This window comes from Drosophila subpulchrella, chromosome 2L (assembly GCF_014743375.2).
Source record: "Drosophila subpulchrella strain 33 F10 #4 breed RU33 chromosome 2L, RU_Dsub_v1.1 Primary Assembly, whole genome shotgun sequence".
Lineage (NCBI taxonomy): Eukaryota > Metazoa > Arthropoda > Insecta > Diptera > Drosophilidae > Drosophila > Drosophila subpulchrella.
This window is the reverse complement of record NC_050610.1, coordinates 21,279,087-21,296,233: the sequence shown is the minus strand read 5'-3', so window position 1 is coordinate 21,296,233 and position 17,147 is coordinate 21,279,087. Positions and strand designations below refer to the sequence as shown.

General features: G+C 40.0%; 2 protein-coding genes across 3 annotated transcripts; one reads left to right on the top strand and one right to left on the bottom strand.

The window, feature by feature from the left end:
• The first annotated feature begins 2,864 nt into the window (after nucleotides 1-2,864).
• LOC119547619 (neurogenic protein big brain) lies at nucleotides 2,865-16,020 on the top strand. Of its 2 annotated transcripts, XM_037854545.1 has the most exons (5): nucleotides 2,865-3,295; nucleotides 5,665-5,831; nucleotides 6,505-6,631; nucleotides 12,651-12,858; nucleotides 14,039-16,020. In XM_037854545.1, the coding sequence occupies exons 1-5, from the start codon at nucleotides 3,099-3,101 to the stop codon at nucleotides 15,440-15,442; spliced, it is 2,103 nt and encodes a 700-aa protein (XP_037710473.1). In that variant the 5' UTR covers nucleotides 2,865-3,098; the 3' UTR covers nucleotides 15,443-16,020. The 2 variants fall into 2 exon arrangements, with proteins under 2 accessions (XP_037710473.1, XP_037710474.1); XM_037854546.1 differs by lacking the exons at nucleotides 5,665-5,831; nucleotides 6,505-6,631.
• Nucleotides 16,021-16,313: 293 nt separating this feature from the next.
• LOC119547620 lies at nucleotides 16,314-17,104 on the bottom strand. The gene has a single exon (XM_037854547.1). The coding sequence runs from the start codon at nucleotides 17,084-17,086 to the stop codon at nucleotides 16,631-16,633; it is 456 nt and encodes a 151-aa protein (XP_037710475.1). The 5' UTR covers nucleotides 17,087-17,104; the 3' UTR covers nucleotides 16,314-16,630.
• Between the last annotated feature and the right edge of the window lie 43 nt (nucleotides 17,105-17,147).

Genomic DNA, 17,147 nt, shown 5'->3' with positions numbered 1-17,147 from the left:
AACTAATTTTTAATCTGAACCCCCTTAAGGATTTGTACTTTTCAAACTTTCTTCTTTACTGATCATGTTTCAAAATAAAAACTATTTTCATTCTAGGAATAGTACCTATTTTATAAGGATCTTTTTTATTTTGAACTGTGTATTGTAAAAACAATTACGAAAGGATTGAGAAGGAATTTTAAAGAACTCTAAAGATGAGTTACTAGACTATGAGCTATCCAGTACATACTTCTTCAGATTGTTTTATATACAGGTTTATGGAGTTTTAGAATTGTATCTTCTTAAGGTATTGTTCGATACGGTTATAATGAATCGGAACCTACATGTTTTTTTCTAAGTTTAGACAAATACAATATACCCCTGTACATTACGAATACTAGGTATACCAACTACGCGGCATAATCATGCTCACTTTAAGGTAAGCACAGGAGAAGAAAAAAAGGATAAAAGCTTCAGCCTCATCTTCAATTCCCTTTGCTCTCCCACAAAAAGAGTAAAAACCATCGAAACAACAACATCCAAGCATATCTCCAAAATGAGATGAGCGTATTCGGTTACTCTCGCTGTTTTTCTCCCACGACTGGATAAATAGAGACATGGGCGTAGTTAGAGGGGAAGTTAAAAATTAAAAAAGGTTTTTTTTTAGCACAGAGTTCGAATCCCATTACTCGAAAGTGACTGTACCTATTAATTTTTGTATACGAAAAAATGAAATAAAGGTCCTTGCGGTTCGCTTAATATTATAATTATAGGTATTATATAGTCATATATGTTTTTTCGGACACTTAAAAAATAATGTTGACTACGCCCATGGCTGCGAGAAAGGGGAGCAGCTTGTATGCACACGAGCAGAAGAAACTGCGACAATGATGATGGCGAGGATGATGATGACGATGATCAAGCGACGATGTGATTGAAACAAAACATCTTATTATTACCTTCGACCGGCCAAAGGAACGACCCCGTGCGACCTCGACGTAAAAACGAGCGAATAAAAAAAAAAACAGAAAACACACAGAGAGTGTGCAAAATAGTTCCCACGCTCAGAGGCCAGAGACGGCCTTTTGTCGTCTCCGTCTCCTTCGCATCATCATCACCATTATCATCATCGTGGTGCTCCGTCGTGCCCTATAAGGCAACGTCCTTCCGACGCCCCTGTCCGCCCCCCTTTTCTGCAGAGTTTGCAAAAAAAAAAGTAAAGTATAAAAAAAAGGCCAACAGTGTCGAAATTTCTGCGCCTGATTTTCCTCCTTTGGTTTGCCCTTAGCCCTAAACCTTTCTTTCATGCGCCCTGTAGGCTGGCCAAAGAAGTCTGCGTGATTGATTTCACCCTGCCCCCCGAGTGCCGAACATAATTTCTTAACTTTCACAGCTCATTGAGCTTGAAAAGTCACTCACACGGGGACAGCTTGACAATTGACAGGTAAAGGGTATCAAGTGGTTAGGGCTCATAATTATAGTTTTTAGTGATGCGTAAAATGTGAACCGGGGCTGGGATTTTCGGCTGCTCCCTTTGGAGTTTCTGACCCGAGGATGCACCCAAAAAAATAACTCTTAAGACCATTAGGAGGTTCCATTACCATGGAACTTCTGTTAAAAAATATAGAACTAGGCATTCCATTGTTAGGGACTGTTCTAACTTACCTTATTTAGTATCATGATCCCATCATCACATTATAAAATACACTTAAGTATTTTCAATTTCTCTCAGTGTACTCAAGTGTGCTGGCCATGGGACCGACATCAGGTTAATGTTTATACTTTGGGGTAACCACAAAAATGGCCTACCCATTCCATCTAATCACAGTTTTTGCCCATTGAGCCAGATTATTTTACATTTCATTAATGTGTCGAAAAAGGGAAATACTTTCAATGAAAGCTGGTCCCAGGACCAGCTGCCTGAGTTCCCCATCATCATCATCGTAATTATGACCATCATCATCTTCGGGAATCTGGAATCTGTAGTATCGATCAGTGTTGCGGAATTAACTTACAAGCTTATGATTTTGATAATATTGCTGAATAAGTGGTGGATATGGACAAACCACGACAGACATGTATGGAGGTTTTAGCAACAACAGGTTGACAGGACCTTCTGTTCCATTTCCATGCCGTTCCCATGCACTGCAAAAATATTGTGACTCTATAGGGCTGGAATATATAAATGTTTATGTTATTTTATAAGACTTTCTTTAATGATTGGTTTTGATTCATTGATTTTGATATTATTATATTATTATTATTATGATATTATTTAAATTCAGGTATTACAAAAAGCATTGGCGAATTCTTCAGACGAGGATGATTCTTTGTTTCTGATATTCTGCTGATGAAAGGAAATTTCGAAATATCTCATTAGTTTCTAACCAGCTAAGGGACTTTTATATGGAATTTAAACGATTTAACCCTGAATACAAGGTACTTATAGGAAGGTATCACATACAAAAAATATTTTTAAATTCAATTTTATTTTTAAAAACATTTTAAATTACCATTATAAGTATAGTCAACTCCTTGGATATTTTTTATTTCATATTAATTAATAATATTTTACATTTAATTTAAATTTTTTTTAAATCTTTAGTAGTTATTGAAAATATAATTAACTCATTCTTAAACATTTTCTTGGATAACATCCTTTCGATCTATGAAATATTAAAATACCCTATATTATTTTTTCAGTGCAGGGTTGCTTATCCACCACTGCGTCGGTGGAGTGGGCAGCTGAGCCTCAGCCGCTGCCGCCGCAGGGTGGTGGTGGTGAGTTGCAACTCCAACTTGTTCCTGAGGGCTGTGAATGTGGCACTGTGGACTCGCCAACCTGACTCGCCTCGGTTATTCACTCATTCGTTCACCACTCGCGCTTGAATACGGACGTGTTTTCGGATCCAAGTCGAAGTCGAAGTCGAATCACTACGGATCGGTCGGTTGAAAGTTCAAAAACTCGTCAATTGACATAAATTGAGTGCAATTTGCAGTGTGCGAAATGTGTGCCTAACAGAGCTAAATTCTCTGTTTCTTGTCGCGTGTTCAGCTCACTCCATCGACTTAATTAGAAGATTTATAAACAAATCGTATCTATATAGTAGACATACGAGATGGCCGACGAAAGTTTGCACACCGTGCCCCTGGAGCACAATATAGACTATCATATTGTGACTCTTTTCGAGCGCCTCGAGGCGATGAGGAAGGACTCACATGGCGGAGGCCACGGGGTCAACAATCGGCTATCCAGCACCCTGCAGGCTCCCAAGCGCAGCATGCAGGCCGAGATTCGCACCCTGGAGTTTTGGAGGTGAGTCCAGCAGGCAATATCCACGCACTTGGAAAAAAACCAAGAACTGGGTACCAAAATCGAAAATCAAATTCAATTTGATATTAACTGATCAAGTCCCAAAATTCCTGATTTCAAAATGATATTTGTAATCCCGAAATATTTAACTTATCGAGATTTTCTTAGGAAAGAGCTTAATATTTGGGATAGAATTTCTAAACTGAAGGGATGGTTAGAATTTAAATGGTTTATATAAGTTATAAGTTTTATAAGTTAGTATATAATTCTGACGTCCTCATCTAAGTTGAAAATGTTCTTAAAGGAAATTTTTGACATGTTTTCATTTTGCTCGAATCAAGTAGAATTGGCGGTGTTTACATTGTATATCTCAACAAATAAACCATTAGTCCAGTCAGTAGTGTATACTTATCAAAAAGTTGATAAATAAACTCATTTTAACTTTTCTCTTCTCATTTTGTTCTAATATTGAGAACATTGATACCAAAATATACTTACACGGTTTTTAAGAACGAATGTTCTCAATTCAAGAACAATGTACTTGAATAATTCTCTCTGTGTACCTCCAAAAACAAACACTTATGTTTTACTGAATTTAGAAAAAAATCTTTTAATAATAGGGTTATACACATTATATAGACCTCCTAGAACTCATTTTTTTCCACGTGAATACACATAAAGTAATGATAATGTATAACCTGTGATTCAAAGTCGTTGTTATAATCTCGAGACATTTCAATCGGAACTTTTTGTTGACTTTTCTTTGCTCTTCTACTGATTAACGATTTTAGAAAACGCCTTTTTCCGTGTGTAAATCCACTTCGAACCTTTTGTTTTCGCAGCCATTATCTGCACTTGCTTTCAATTTGCTCAACTTTAGATGGCAATTGTTGGCTGACATCTGGCTTTGTGTGAAGTCTAAGTAATTGAAATCCAAGTGTTCTCCAGACGACATCATCAAGATAATCGCCAAACTAAATACGGGAAAAGTTTCGAGCACTTTGTGGGCTCCTTTGCGCTCAAGGAACTAGCAAATAATTAACATTTCATCACGAGCTGATGGAGTAATTAAATCTTAGCCAGGAGCAATGCTTTCAAGGCATGTCGAGCGCAAAAAATTCCAACTAAATTGCGCGACACTTTGTCTTTAATTCCCCGCTCCCCCCATTGACCATTAAAAAAAGAGGGGATTTTGTGGAGCAGATGGGTATACACATATACATAGTTCCAATTAAAGAGGGCAGCGCAGAAGCACGACAGCTAAATCAAATGGCTGAATTTATGAATTTATGAATTTATGGAAATCCATCGTGCCCCTCGGTTTGTTTGATTTTTCGTTATCGTGCAGCGGTCGCCGCTTTTTGAGTTTAATGCGAATCCGAGTGGCGTCACGTCCAGCGGGAATCCAGTGGATTCAGCGGCATTGCAGCTGCTCATCAGACCGCTTCTGTACCCCCAACTCACCCCCCCCCCCCCTGGGTTTCAGACCCCTCCTTATAGGCACTCCCCCCTCGCTTAATTGTCACTGCAATGCTTAAGGGCAACAAGAAAGAGCTTTGTGTGCAACTTGATTTGAGCAGTACAGTGAATATCACTTATAATGACTTGTTTTTATTTAAAAAATATTTTTTTAGAACCATCACAGATTTTATTTTGATTTAAAATGGCGCCAATCTAAAGAATTTTCTTCTGGTTTCCAAATTTAAATGTTATTATCTTTTAAGTGGTTCTATAAATATGTTTTCTTAATTTAATACAAATCGAATTCTAAGTTGTTTTATAATGTTTTGTGGTTCTATGGATTTTTGTTGTAATCAATTTATTTTTCCTTAATTGTTTCTAAATATTTTGACTAGTCTTATTTCAGTGAAAATTGCTGTTCATGGATTCATAGTTTTGAGTATAGGATAGCTTAATATCTACAGATTAAACTAAGGTATCTAGCATGAGAAAATTAAATTTAAGCCAGTGTTTTTTGTTTGCTACATTAAAAATCAGTTCCCTAAATTATTGTATAATGTTAAGAGAATGTTTGGGTTTGGGAATGAAAATATATTTGCTTCTTTTTAAGAGGTTTCACAGAGGTTTTAAACAAATGTATCTCATTCAGTGAGGATTATTTGAAGTGACATACAGAAGTATATGAGAACCACTTGAACATTTCTTTATCCTAACTAAATTATGAAGGAAACTAAGATATACTACAAAAATATAGGTCTTAAAGAAAAATAAGTATATTTTAAAACTTTCCCAAGCCCCTCTTAACCCATATCCACTGTACGCACTCCACATGCCGCCAGAGGAGCCACATGCAAACCGAACCCGGTTGCGGAACCATCCTAACCCATACTCATCCACCTCCTCCATTGCAGATCCATCATCAGCGAGTGTCTGGCCTCGTTCATGTACGTGTTCATCGTCTGCGGTGCCGCCGCGGGCGTTGGAGTGGGGGCCAGTGTGTCCTCCGTGCTTTTGGCCACGGCTCTGGCCTCCGGATTGGCGATGGCCACGCTGACGCAGTGCTTCCTCCACATCTCGGGTAAGTCAAAGGAGATACAATAAACACGGGGTACAGATACAGATACAGAAACAGAAACATCAACAAAACAGGGCGACAAGTGCTGGTTTTTTTTTTTAACTTGGAATTGCGTGGGAAAGTGCCGTTTGGAAGGGAGCAACCTAACCAGAACCCAGAACACGAACCCCACTCTTTGTTTGCCATATATTTTCGAAAAGGCAATGCACTCAGTGCGGCTCCACCTACTATGTACTCCTCCTCCTTGGAATCTTATCGCCCTGGGTCCCCAACTTCCCCACTTATTTCCCCTTTTTTCCCTTGCTTTTACTCTGGTATTTATGTATTTGTTCATTTGCGTTGACATTCAAGGCAATTAAACGTCTTCCCAACAAAAAAATAAGGAAAAAAGAGTAGCGCCCAAGTAAATTTAGGGGGGAAGACACCTCATCCTTGGAAGAGACTTGAAACATGTGTTGTTGATTTGCCTGAAACTCCCCCATTTTGTGGTTCGCAATTTCCCCCTGTTTTTTCACAGCCAATTGGTTGAGCATTAAGTTATGATGTTATCTGTGGTGCCCATAAGGAATGGCTTCCTAAGAAGTGTCAAAGTGATATTTAACGGACTAACCTAATGGGGGGTCCCTATAGATGGCCTCAAGTATCTAAAGCTATTTGTTGTATTTTCTACTTAAAGGCGCCCACATCAATCCCGCCGTAACCCTGGCCCTCTGTGTGGTCAGATCTATATCTCCCATCAGGGCAGCCATGTATATAACCGCCCAATGTGGCGGAGGAATCGCTGGAGCCGCTCTTCTTTACGGGTAAGTTATTAATAAATTTCGAAATATTAAATAAAATAAAGTTCTTAAAGCCTAGTTCCATTTATGATACTTCCATTTAATGGTAAATGTTTTATTTTAATTTAAAAATAAAACCTACACAGAGAGAATTATTCAAGTACATTGTTCTTGAATTGAGAACAATCGTTCTCAAAAGCCTTAAACGAAATGGTAAGAAGAGAAAAGTTAAATAGAGTTTATTTATCAACTTTTTGATAAGTATTAATAACATATATACCATAAGTTTATAAATACCATAACATGATACATAAATACCGCCAATTCAACTTGATTTGAGCAAAATAAAAATCTTTTCAACTTCAACTTCGTTCTATTTTTTAGAACATTTTAAACTCAGATGAAAATGTCACAATTTTCTGTGTGCAATTACTTAAGCTTGGTTTTTTTTGCAAGGAAAAAAGAAGACTTTAATTTTCTGATAAATATTTCATTTTCATTTAAAAGCATTGAAGCATCTTTAAACTTAAATAAAATAAAATAAAATAACATTTTCAAGCAACTACAGATAATAAATAAAAACACTTTGAACAGATTTTCCTGTCAAAAGCCTTTCATAAATGATTTAACCAACTGATTGAGGATAACCATTGATAGACGATGTTATTTATTATGCACATGAAAATGATTTCGTTGAGGAGACAGGAATTAATTTTAAATCTTCAGCAGCAGTGAATTTAAATCTATATATATTTTCGGTACGCCTGACCACAGCAATTACTGCATTATGCGAAGGACATTCTGCATGCTGCGTGTGGATTTGCCCAAAAAGCAAGCTGAAGAGACTCAAATTAAATCCAACAGGCTGTTCAAAGTGTCTGCTCGTAAATCAAGGCGGAAAAGGATGTTAGAAAGGGAGGGAATAGCAGGATAACAGGACAACAGGACAACAGACTAAGTCAGATAGAGACAGATGAAACGCACTTTTGGGCGATGACTGTACAACAAGGACTCTCGGCAGGAAGCGTGAAATGCGTAGAAATGGGAAATTCTATGAAAGGAATGTGCAGGTAACCTAGTCCTTTACACAGATACACAAACACACACACACACAGTCACCTGCAGGCTGGAAAAAGGGGAAAAAAAAGCAGGCAGGTAGCTAGGATTCTATCTGTTGAAGAAACATCTGCCCCTATACCACGATGTTTACGCAGTGATTTCCGAAATCTCTTTGTGATGCCTAGATAAAGAACCCAGGAGGCCCAAGGATCTATCTGTCAGGGGTTTTCCTTTTGTAGCCAGAAAACGCAGGACCCTGGAATTGGAATGGGAAATACGAGTATCTGCGCCTGCGCACCATTTTTCCAAATGTCGCTCCAGTTTTTTGTTGAGCATTGAACTCCCTTTCGCAGCAATTGTGTCTGCTCGACATCTGTTTCGACCCTCGGAGAAGCCTCTTTTTAAGTGCGTTGGCATCTTTACTTTCTACAGAGTTCGAGATCCGTGCGGGAGAATCGGGAGCTGGAGAAAAAGGGGACGAAGAAACATGTTTCAGCTGCTGCCACTGCGATCAGGTTCGGGGTTTTTTTTGTTTTTCGTACTCCCCTGATATGGATTTCTTAGGGTCCAACGAGTTCACGTTGTCTTTTAGTCGAAACATATGTTTCCCTAAGAGAAGAGACTAAAAAAAAGGAGAATTGGACTCATTCTCTACAGCTGCCTGTGTGCTGATTAATTGGTTTAGATTTGGCTTATATGGGTTATAGCTTGGGCTTGGAGATTTCGGAGAAATCGTTGTGATTTTATGATGGGCGTTAAACTTAATTTGGACCGTGATTTTCTTAAGCTTAAGGATATCAAATAAAATGAATAGGAATTTTTCCTAAAAACATAACATTCTTAATTATATAATTAGAAACTATAAAGAGGGGTCAGGGAAAAGTTAGGAAACAAGGAACTTGGAAATTCTCCTTAAGATATTATTTAAACAACTTGTACCTAGAGATTTTTAGAATAGACCATATAGTTGGTAAGCAAAATTATAAAAATATAAAGTAAATGTTTTCTAATATAAATATATTATAGATAGGAATTCGGAAACCCCCCTAAATATTTTTCAAATGCCTGTTCCTAGAGATTTTTAGGTAAAATGTGATAAAAAACATTCTTATAAATCTTCTAATTTGGTATGGGCAATTCACCCACTCCCCAAGGACCTGCCACTTCAGCTGCTCCTCCTGGCTTTTCCGTTGTCACATGTCACTTGGCACTTACCCTAATTGCGACGCATATGCCACATGTGGCCAAGTAGCAGAAAATACCACCGATAGCAGATAAAACCCAGTCTAAAGTGAACTTCATTATCTTTCATAAAGCGGAGTACGCTTGAAAAAACATTGCGGTACTCAAAAGGGTAGGGGGTATATCGCGGGGCAGGAGAACCGACTTGAGTATCAATATCCGGCTCAAAAATATTTGAATAGTCTTTAGCTGCTCCTCGCATTTCAATGATTTCTTCCCGTTCTTAATATTCCTTTTTTTTTTTGGTTCGAAGAACGCACGCCGAGCACGTTCCAAAAATGCGAGTAGCCTTTGAAAATGTCGAGAGATAAAAATCAGGTAGAGGCCGCCAAAGACTGAAAAGCAAAGAAACCCAGAAAGCAGAAAAACATAATTAACATTTCCCTTGGACTCGGATGGGTTTTGGTTGTTTTGTTTTTTTTTTTGTCCAAGGGCTGCGCCTGCGCAGGATGCGTGGTGCGGAAGGGAAACTTGAAATCAAACACGTGTCGCCGGAGAAGCCGCTTCTGCGATCTGGTTGGTCATTCGAGGAGCAGCTGGAAAAAGTGGACAGGGCACACCTGCTGCCCAAAACAGAAATTACTGTTGCCGAGGATACACGAAGAAAACTGAAAACAGAAAACAGGATTTTGAGGCGAACGAATTTAAATTTTAAACAGCCAACTGAAACGATACAGACTGGACAGCATAAAGAGAGATCAAGGCTGGCACTGAAAGAAAAGGCACTAATTTGCACAATATATTACTGATTTATAGAAGTCATTTCTCAGTTCTTACAAATCTATTTTTCCGATTCCCCTGACTGGTTTTTATAAAACTAAAACAAATTATATGATTATGATATTATTATGATATTATGATATGATTTAATTAATAACAGCTGTAACCAATCAAGTATACCTGAAAATCGGATCTTAAAAAAAAGATATCATGTATTATCCGAAGTCTACTAATCAGAAATCACAGCTTCAATGTTCCTTATAAATCCAAAAGAAAGAGATATAATGTATATACTTATCGTATCACATATAATACGATACATAATATGTGATAGGATTAATAAATACATTATAACTCTATCTTTTGGATAGAAGCAACACTTCTTATAAAAGAATTTTATTCCTAGGATTTGTCTGTTTTTGCTAAGAACTATAACCTGTTCCTTTTAGGTACTTTAAAATATATCCTATAATATCATTTATTCTCCTTGTGTGCCTCTAGATTTGAATCTAGAATGGAAATGCACTTCCTGCTGCAGCAGAGGGATGGTTTTTAGAAATCGAAATCGTAATCAATTCGTGTCACATGGGCAATTCAATTACTGAATCCGTTCCGTTCCCCTTTTATTATTTGCCGGAGCGCTAGCCTTGCTTATCGCACTTGGCTTGGAAATAGCATCCTGCCAGTGTTTCCGGTCGCCTTCACTTGGTCCCTGCATCCTCATTCCCATCCTCGTTTTTATTCCAATCCTGCACAGGTGGTCCAGTTATACAGTTTTGTCGCTGGTGTTCAAACAACACCTGGGCAATGGGGGCAAAAAAAGAGTTTATAAAAGTGGCACACTAAAGTGAACATTTGTATTTGATGAACTCTTTATACATTTCGAATTGGGGTCAATCCGTATTGTTTCCATAGAAATAAGGTTATGTTAAAAATGTTAAATATATACTATACCTATAACTATGAACAATAACATCTTATTACAATTAAAGTAATATATTAAATATAAGAAATAAATGGATGTTATAGGAATAAAATCTATTAAAAGAAGAATACAAGTAGTAGAATAAAAACTTGTAGAATTTTTAATAGTTTGGATATTTAAAACAAGAAACTAAAGTAACTATAAATTGTATATGTAACTGTTATTTTTAGAGAGCTATATAGATCTTCAAAAACATTATTTTTCCCTTATTATAAAAGTCTAGAAACATTGCATGAATCCATTAAAATAAACCTTTCAGCGATCTTTGAAAAATGATATAGAATTCATCTTCGAATTTGAAGATATTTTTACAAACAATAACTCTTATTTATTAAGAACTTTCTATATCTGGGGAATATCTTAACAACTTGAATGCTTATTTAGATATAAATCAAGTGCGATGCAAGAAATGCGTTTAGTGATTTCGTGGCATAATTTAATTTGGGGATGCATCGGGAATTCAGATCCACTTCCATCGCCAGCATCCCAGGGAGCTAGAAAGTCAACCGCAAGCCAGACAAGACCAAAAAGCAAACCAAACCGAGGATGAGGGTTCCAAATGGCAAATGGCACATGGCAATCCGCAGTTCGCAATCCGCAATCCGCAGTTCGCCTTTCACCCGGAAACGCGGTGGCCACCAGTGCGAGAAAATGGGCTAGGAGTCGCCTCCACTGGGGAATAAGTATACGGATAAGGATAACGATTCCTGTTCGCAGTTCAAAGTTGCAGTTGCGGCAAACTTTTCCATTTTTTTTTGCCATTTTTTATTTCGCAAACAATTTGCACAGGATGAAGGGCTGCTGAAAGGCTCCGAAGCAGCCCAACATTCTGCCATTTCCGGCTACTTAGTTGCTTCCTCGCCAACTGAGTGTTTGTTTATCCATGTGGATGAGTGGTTTCTGGTCACTCGTGCCCTCCGAAATTAGCACTTTATAGATTTATGAGCAAACAAGGACCACTTTTAAGTACGCCCGCCCCAAGGGAAAATGTTTTTTCCGAAGCCATCAAAGTTTAATCAACACTGCGGAGGACTTTTTTGCAAATAGTCGGGGATCAGGAGGAATTAAGAGGAATTCCCACTAAGCCGCCCTCAATGATGACGAAGTATATATCACCCACTTCTCACCTCAATCCCCAAATCCCCATTGCAACCGGATCTTGGAGCAATTTCCCATTGCCAGGCGTTCTGTTTGCTAAAGTACTTTTAAGTGCATTCCAAAAGCATTTATTTCCGGATTTTCAAAGTGGGCCGATAGGTGGATAGGTGTGGTTTAGTGCCCCAGGTAAGGGATTGCGGTATGGCTAGGAAAATATTTACCTTGCCTGTGACAACAATCAAATTCCTGCACATCGTAATATATGAGTCTACCGAAGAACTTTACAGTCGCATCAGGAAACAAATTATCCGGCAGTTGAGTTTACCCATAAATCGCAGGGATTCAAACTCATTTGGCAACTCGGTAATTGAAACTTTCACAGTCCAAATGATGTTCAGGCTGTTCGTGTGTCAGCGGATTAATGGGGTTGAATTCGGTAGGGGGTTGATTTCGAAACTGTCAGGATAGTAAAAAGTAAATAAAATAAATGGTTATTGACTGGCAGATTAATGAACTCTGCACTCAAATCAATTGGATATCAAAAATATGTAGTTTTTATCGTAGATGAATAATATTTACTCATATAATACTAAAAACCTGGTATTGTAAACTGTATAAGAAGATGTTCTATACATTTTTTCTGAACTTCAAGGGCCGATTTCTCAATGTCCTGGTAAATTTTGTCATTCAATTGAATTCTTCTGTTGGATAAATTCAATTTCTCATCATTGTTTTAGGTTTTGTATAGCTGAATAGTCTAAACTAGAGGCTATGTCCTATCATCACATATCATAGAGAATACGAACATATCTTTAACTTCCATTGACAGAAATCATAACATCACATTGAGAAATCGGTCCTAATTCGATGTTCCAGTTATAATCCCTATTTATTGTCGCCATAAAATATACTGATTTCCTTGTTTATTTTATCTTACAGAGTAACTGTGCCGGGATACCAGGGGAATCTGCAGGCCGCCATCTCACAGAGCGCTGCTCTGGCTGCCTGGGAACGGTTCGGCGTGGAATTCATCCTCACCTTTCTGGTGGTTCTGTGCTATTTCGTATCCACGGATCCCATGAAGAAGTTCATGGGCAACTCGGCCGCCTCGATTGGATGTGCCTACAGCGCCTGCTGCTTTGTGTCGGTGAGTTGACTTCCCTTGAGTTGAATCTCATACCATCCCATCCCATGTGAAGGCCCAGGAATGCCGGGCAGAAATCAGAAATCTGAAAACCAGAACCCGCCAAAAACGAAAATGAAACCGAACCGAAAACAAACAACTGAAAGAACGCACCTGCCGACTTTAAGACTCTGTCATTTTGATGGTGCAAAATCGCAGCATGACAACGGACGAGATAAACTGGGTTCGGTTCAAGTAGAGACTTCTTTAATCGTGGGATGCTGGATGCTGGAAGGTCGGCGCGGGGTTGAAGGAGATAATTAATTTAGCACAGGGACTCCCAGGACTTCTCAGCTGCATTGTTGGCATAACGGACAGTTTGTGGCGGGGATTCAAAGGAGACGCGATGACTTGGCTAAGCTCTTGAGGGGCAACCGATTAAAGTCAAGTTTATATCGACGGTGGATTGAGTTACGCCGAAGCGATTTGCAGATCAAAGGGTCATTAAGAGCTTAGGGGAATTTCTTAAGCTTTTTATGAAATAGTGTCCACATGAATAGCCTTTAATAAAGTCAAACAACTGGTTCTAATTCAAATCATTTAGATGAGTAGATAATGTGTAAAATGTTATATGGGTAGATGTTGCGTATCTAGCGAATTCTTTAGTTTCAAATGATACTATTCATGGTTTTCTTTAAAATGGAATGGATCTAATTGATCTCATTGATAATAGAATCATTATTTATGTGAAAAATAGTATTACAAACATTAAAGACAGACTCCTAAAACTGTTTAAGGTTATATGTAGATAATGTTTAAAAGATGAGTAGATGATGTGTAGATCAGAAGTAGATGATGAGTAGATGTTGTGTATTAAAAGAATACTTAAGTTTTAAATAATATTATAATTGGTTTGCTTTAAAATGGGTTGATTCTAATAGATTTAATTTTAAAATCTAGGGAAAAATAATATTACAAACATAAAGCACACATTTTTGAAACTGTTTAAACAATTTGTCGTCAACTAGCATGTGATATAAAATGCCCCTTGCATTGTTTTCCAACTTTTTCCACAAGTATCCTTTGATAGAAAATGTGAAGAGCACCCTTTAGAGCTATATTCCTGCACTGCTGACTTATGCAGCCCCTGAAATACTTTTCCCAGGCTTTCCAACTAACCCAATCCCCTTGCTCCTCCTTGCAGATGCCCTACCTGAATCCGGCCCGCTCCCTGGGTCCCTCGTTTGTGCTGAACAAATGGGACAGCCACTGGGTGTACTGGTTCGGACCCCTGGTGGGCGGCATGGCCTCCGGCCTGGTGTACGAGTACATCTTCAACTCGCGCCGCAACATGCGCCACACCAAGGGCAGCATCGACAACGACTCCAGCTCCATACACTCGGAGGATGAGCTGAACTACGACATGGACATGGAGAAGCCGGGCAAGTACCAGCAATCGCAGGGCACCTATCCCCGCGGCCAGTCGAATGGCAATGGCAATCCCGGAGGTCAGGCATCGGCAAATGGTCAGCACCAGGCGGCCAATATGGGTCAAATGGCCGGAGTGGTAGCCAATGCTGGGCAGGGCAACTACTGCCAGAACCTGTACACCGCTCCGCCGCTCTCTTCGAAGTACGAGCAGCAGCAGGAGCCACTGTACGGTGGAACCCGCTCCCTCTACTGCCGCTCACCCACTCTGACCAGGAGCAACCTGAATCGCTCGCAATCGGTGTATGCCAAGAGCAACACGGCCATTAACAGGGACATTGTCCCACGACCAGGTCCTCTGGTGCCCGCCCAGAGCCTTTATCCCATGCGCACCCAGCAGCAACAACAGCAGCAGCAACAGCAACAGCAACAACAGCAGCAGCAACAGCAACAGGTGGCTCCTGCTCCGCAATCCGCCCACTTGCAGAACCAGAATGTCCAGAATCAGATGCAGCAGCGCAGCGAGAGTATCTATGGAATGCGAGGATCCATGCGAGGACAACAGCAACCCCTCCAGCAACAGCAGCAGCAACTGCAGCAGCAACAGCAACAGGCCAACATGGGTGTGCAGCAGCAACAGTTGCAGCCTCCTCCTCAGATGATGGTCGATCCCCAGCAGCAACCCCAGGGCTTCCAGCCGGTCTATGGCACTCGCACGAATCCCACGCCCATGGACGGTAATCATAAGTACGATCGGCGGGATCCACAGCAACTGTATGGCGTGACGGGACCCAGGAATCGCGGACAGTCGGCCCAGTCCGATGACAGCTCCTATGGCTCGTATCATGGCTCAGCTGTAACGCCACCAGCTCGTCATCCCAGCGTGGAGCCATCGCCTCCGCCGCCGCCCATGCTGATGTATGCCCCGCCTCCGCAGCCCAATGCAGCTCATCCCCAGCCCATTCGCACTCAGTCGGAGCGAAAGGTGAGTGCTCCCGTGGTGGTGTCCCAGCCGGCAGCCTGTGCCGTGACCTATACAACCTCCCAAGGACCAACGGCGGTGGCCACCCAGCAGCAGCAGCAACAGCAACAGCAGCAACAGCAACAGCAACAGCAGCAACAGATGATGATGCAACAGCAGCAGCAACATTATGGAATGCTCCCACTGAGGCCCAACTGAAAGCGGCTGTCATGGGGTCCGGTGACCACGCCCCCGCCAGGGATCCACGCCCTCGCCCTCCAGCCCGGAGGCACCATGACCCTGCACCGCTGCAGCCTAGCCAAGCAGAGCAGTTTGTTTTAGTCGTAGTCCAAAGGAAATGTACGCAAGTCTCCAGCCCTTAGTCTAGCATAGTCCTAGTTTAGTTAGATGCAGCATAGCCACATTGTATTATTCAGACGAGGAACTCACACCTAGCAGCATCTTCCGACAACGATGCGATCGAGCATAGAACATTTAGTCTTAAGGATCTACTAAAGACGAGTGTTGACTGTACACCTAAAGCTAGACTAATCAAATATAGGTGATCTAGACTGAAAGATAGCAGCATTTAAGCAAGCTGTTTTCTTTACAATACTTCTTATGGTTTTGTAGGTTTTTTTTTTGAAGACATCTTCATTTTCTTCACAAAACTAAGATTTTTAATCAAGTTCATGTTAAAAGTTTTATTTGTTTTGACAAGTTATCTTCGCTTTTTGTAAAACCAAAAACTAGACTGAAAGAATTTAATATGCATTTACTTAGTCGATATCTTTCACATTTTCAGAGCATTTGTTTCAAAGTTTATTTATATATCTTCCATTTTCCAAGGATTTTCAAAGATTTTTGTTTACTTTTTGATTTTAATTTGTATATAGTCCATATAGTCGTATTATTAGGCATTTCTAAGCTATTCCTGTACATGTTAGGACCTTAAGCTCAGAAGTCGATACCAACTTATATGCATATGTATTAAAATAGTTATATTTACTTAGTGATAAACACGCTTGGTATTTCGTCGTCGTAAGCCTAAGTGAATACTGCAAATGTATGGTGTATCAAAATAAAGACAAGTTCATCCAATGCTTCGACTTTTCAATTACAACAATTCTTAAACTAAATTAACAAGTTTTTAAGATGTTCATGCAGGGGTTTATTGGTTTAAATGTAGTTCATATTATAATAACCATGCTTGAGGTATACTTGTGAATTCTCAGAGGACAAATTCGATTTATCAATGGAGGATTACAATATTTTGGATTCAGGCGATCTTACTTATTACTCGTTTAATATAAATGTTTATGCCAGTTCTTTAACAACAAATAACATTCGAGGCATTCTAAGTTGTTGAAATCAAGCTAAAGTATCCATCTGACTTTAACCGGGATCCTAAACCTCCGGGTACATGTAGTAAAAATACAGACGGACCTCGGCCTTCGGGAGGTGGGGCAACTGCTTATGGATCTTCTCGAAGTTGGTGCCGTATTTTTCGAAGGCCTTCGAAAGTCGAATGAGATCCTGGGCCTTCCAGCGATGATAGCGACATCCACGAGCGGTCTCAATCCGCTCCAGACGTCGACGGGCCAAGGGTATATCGAAGCCCTGACGTCGCAGGATGAACAGGGCCTGCTCCTCCTCGATACGGTAACACCTGGCCGCAAAGCCCAGGTATTCGCGAAAACTGTTTTCGTTCTTTTTCTGCATTTGCGGCGACCATAGGATTGAGGCGGGATGATGCAGCTTCTTCCGCTCCTCTTCCTGCTGCTCCGGCGGCACGCAATCGGGCAAAGTGGCCGCTTGCTTGAGCCAATAGCTTAAGTCTCGCTTATCCCTTCGCGGCGACATCGTTCGTTCAAAGCGGAAAAAGAAATGACAACTAAACTAGATCAAGATAGCAACGATACTC

Coding starts and splice junctions, on each gene's coding strand:
- LOC119547619 (XM_037854545.1), top strand. CDS start 3,099: ATGGCCGACGAAAGTTTGCACACCGTGCCCCTGGAGCACAATATAGAC. Junction 3,296..5,664: donor CGCACCCTGGAGTTTTGGAG/GTGAGTCCAGCA, acceptor CCTCCATTGCAG/ATCCATCATCAGCGAGTGTC. Junction 5,832..6,504: donor GTGCTTCCTCCACATCTCGG/GTAAGTCAAAGG, acceptor TTCTACTTAAAG/GCGCCCACATCAATCCCGCC.
- LOC119547620 (XM_037854547.1), bottom strand. CDS start 17,086: ATGTCGCCGCGAAGGGATAAGCGAGACTTAAGCTATTGGCTCAAGCAA.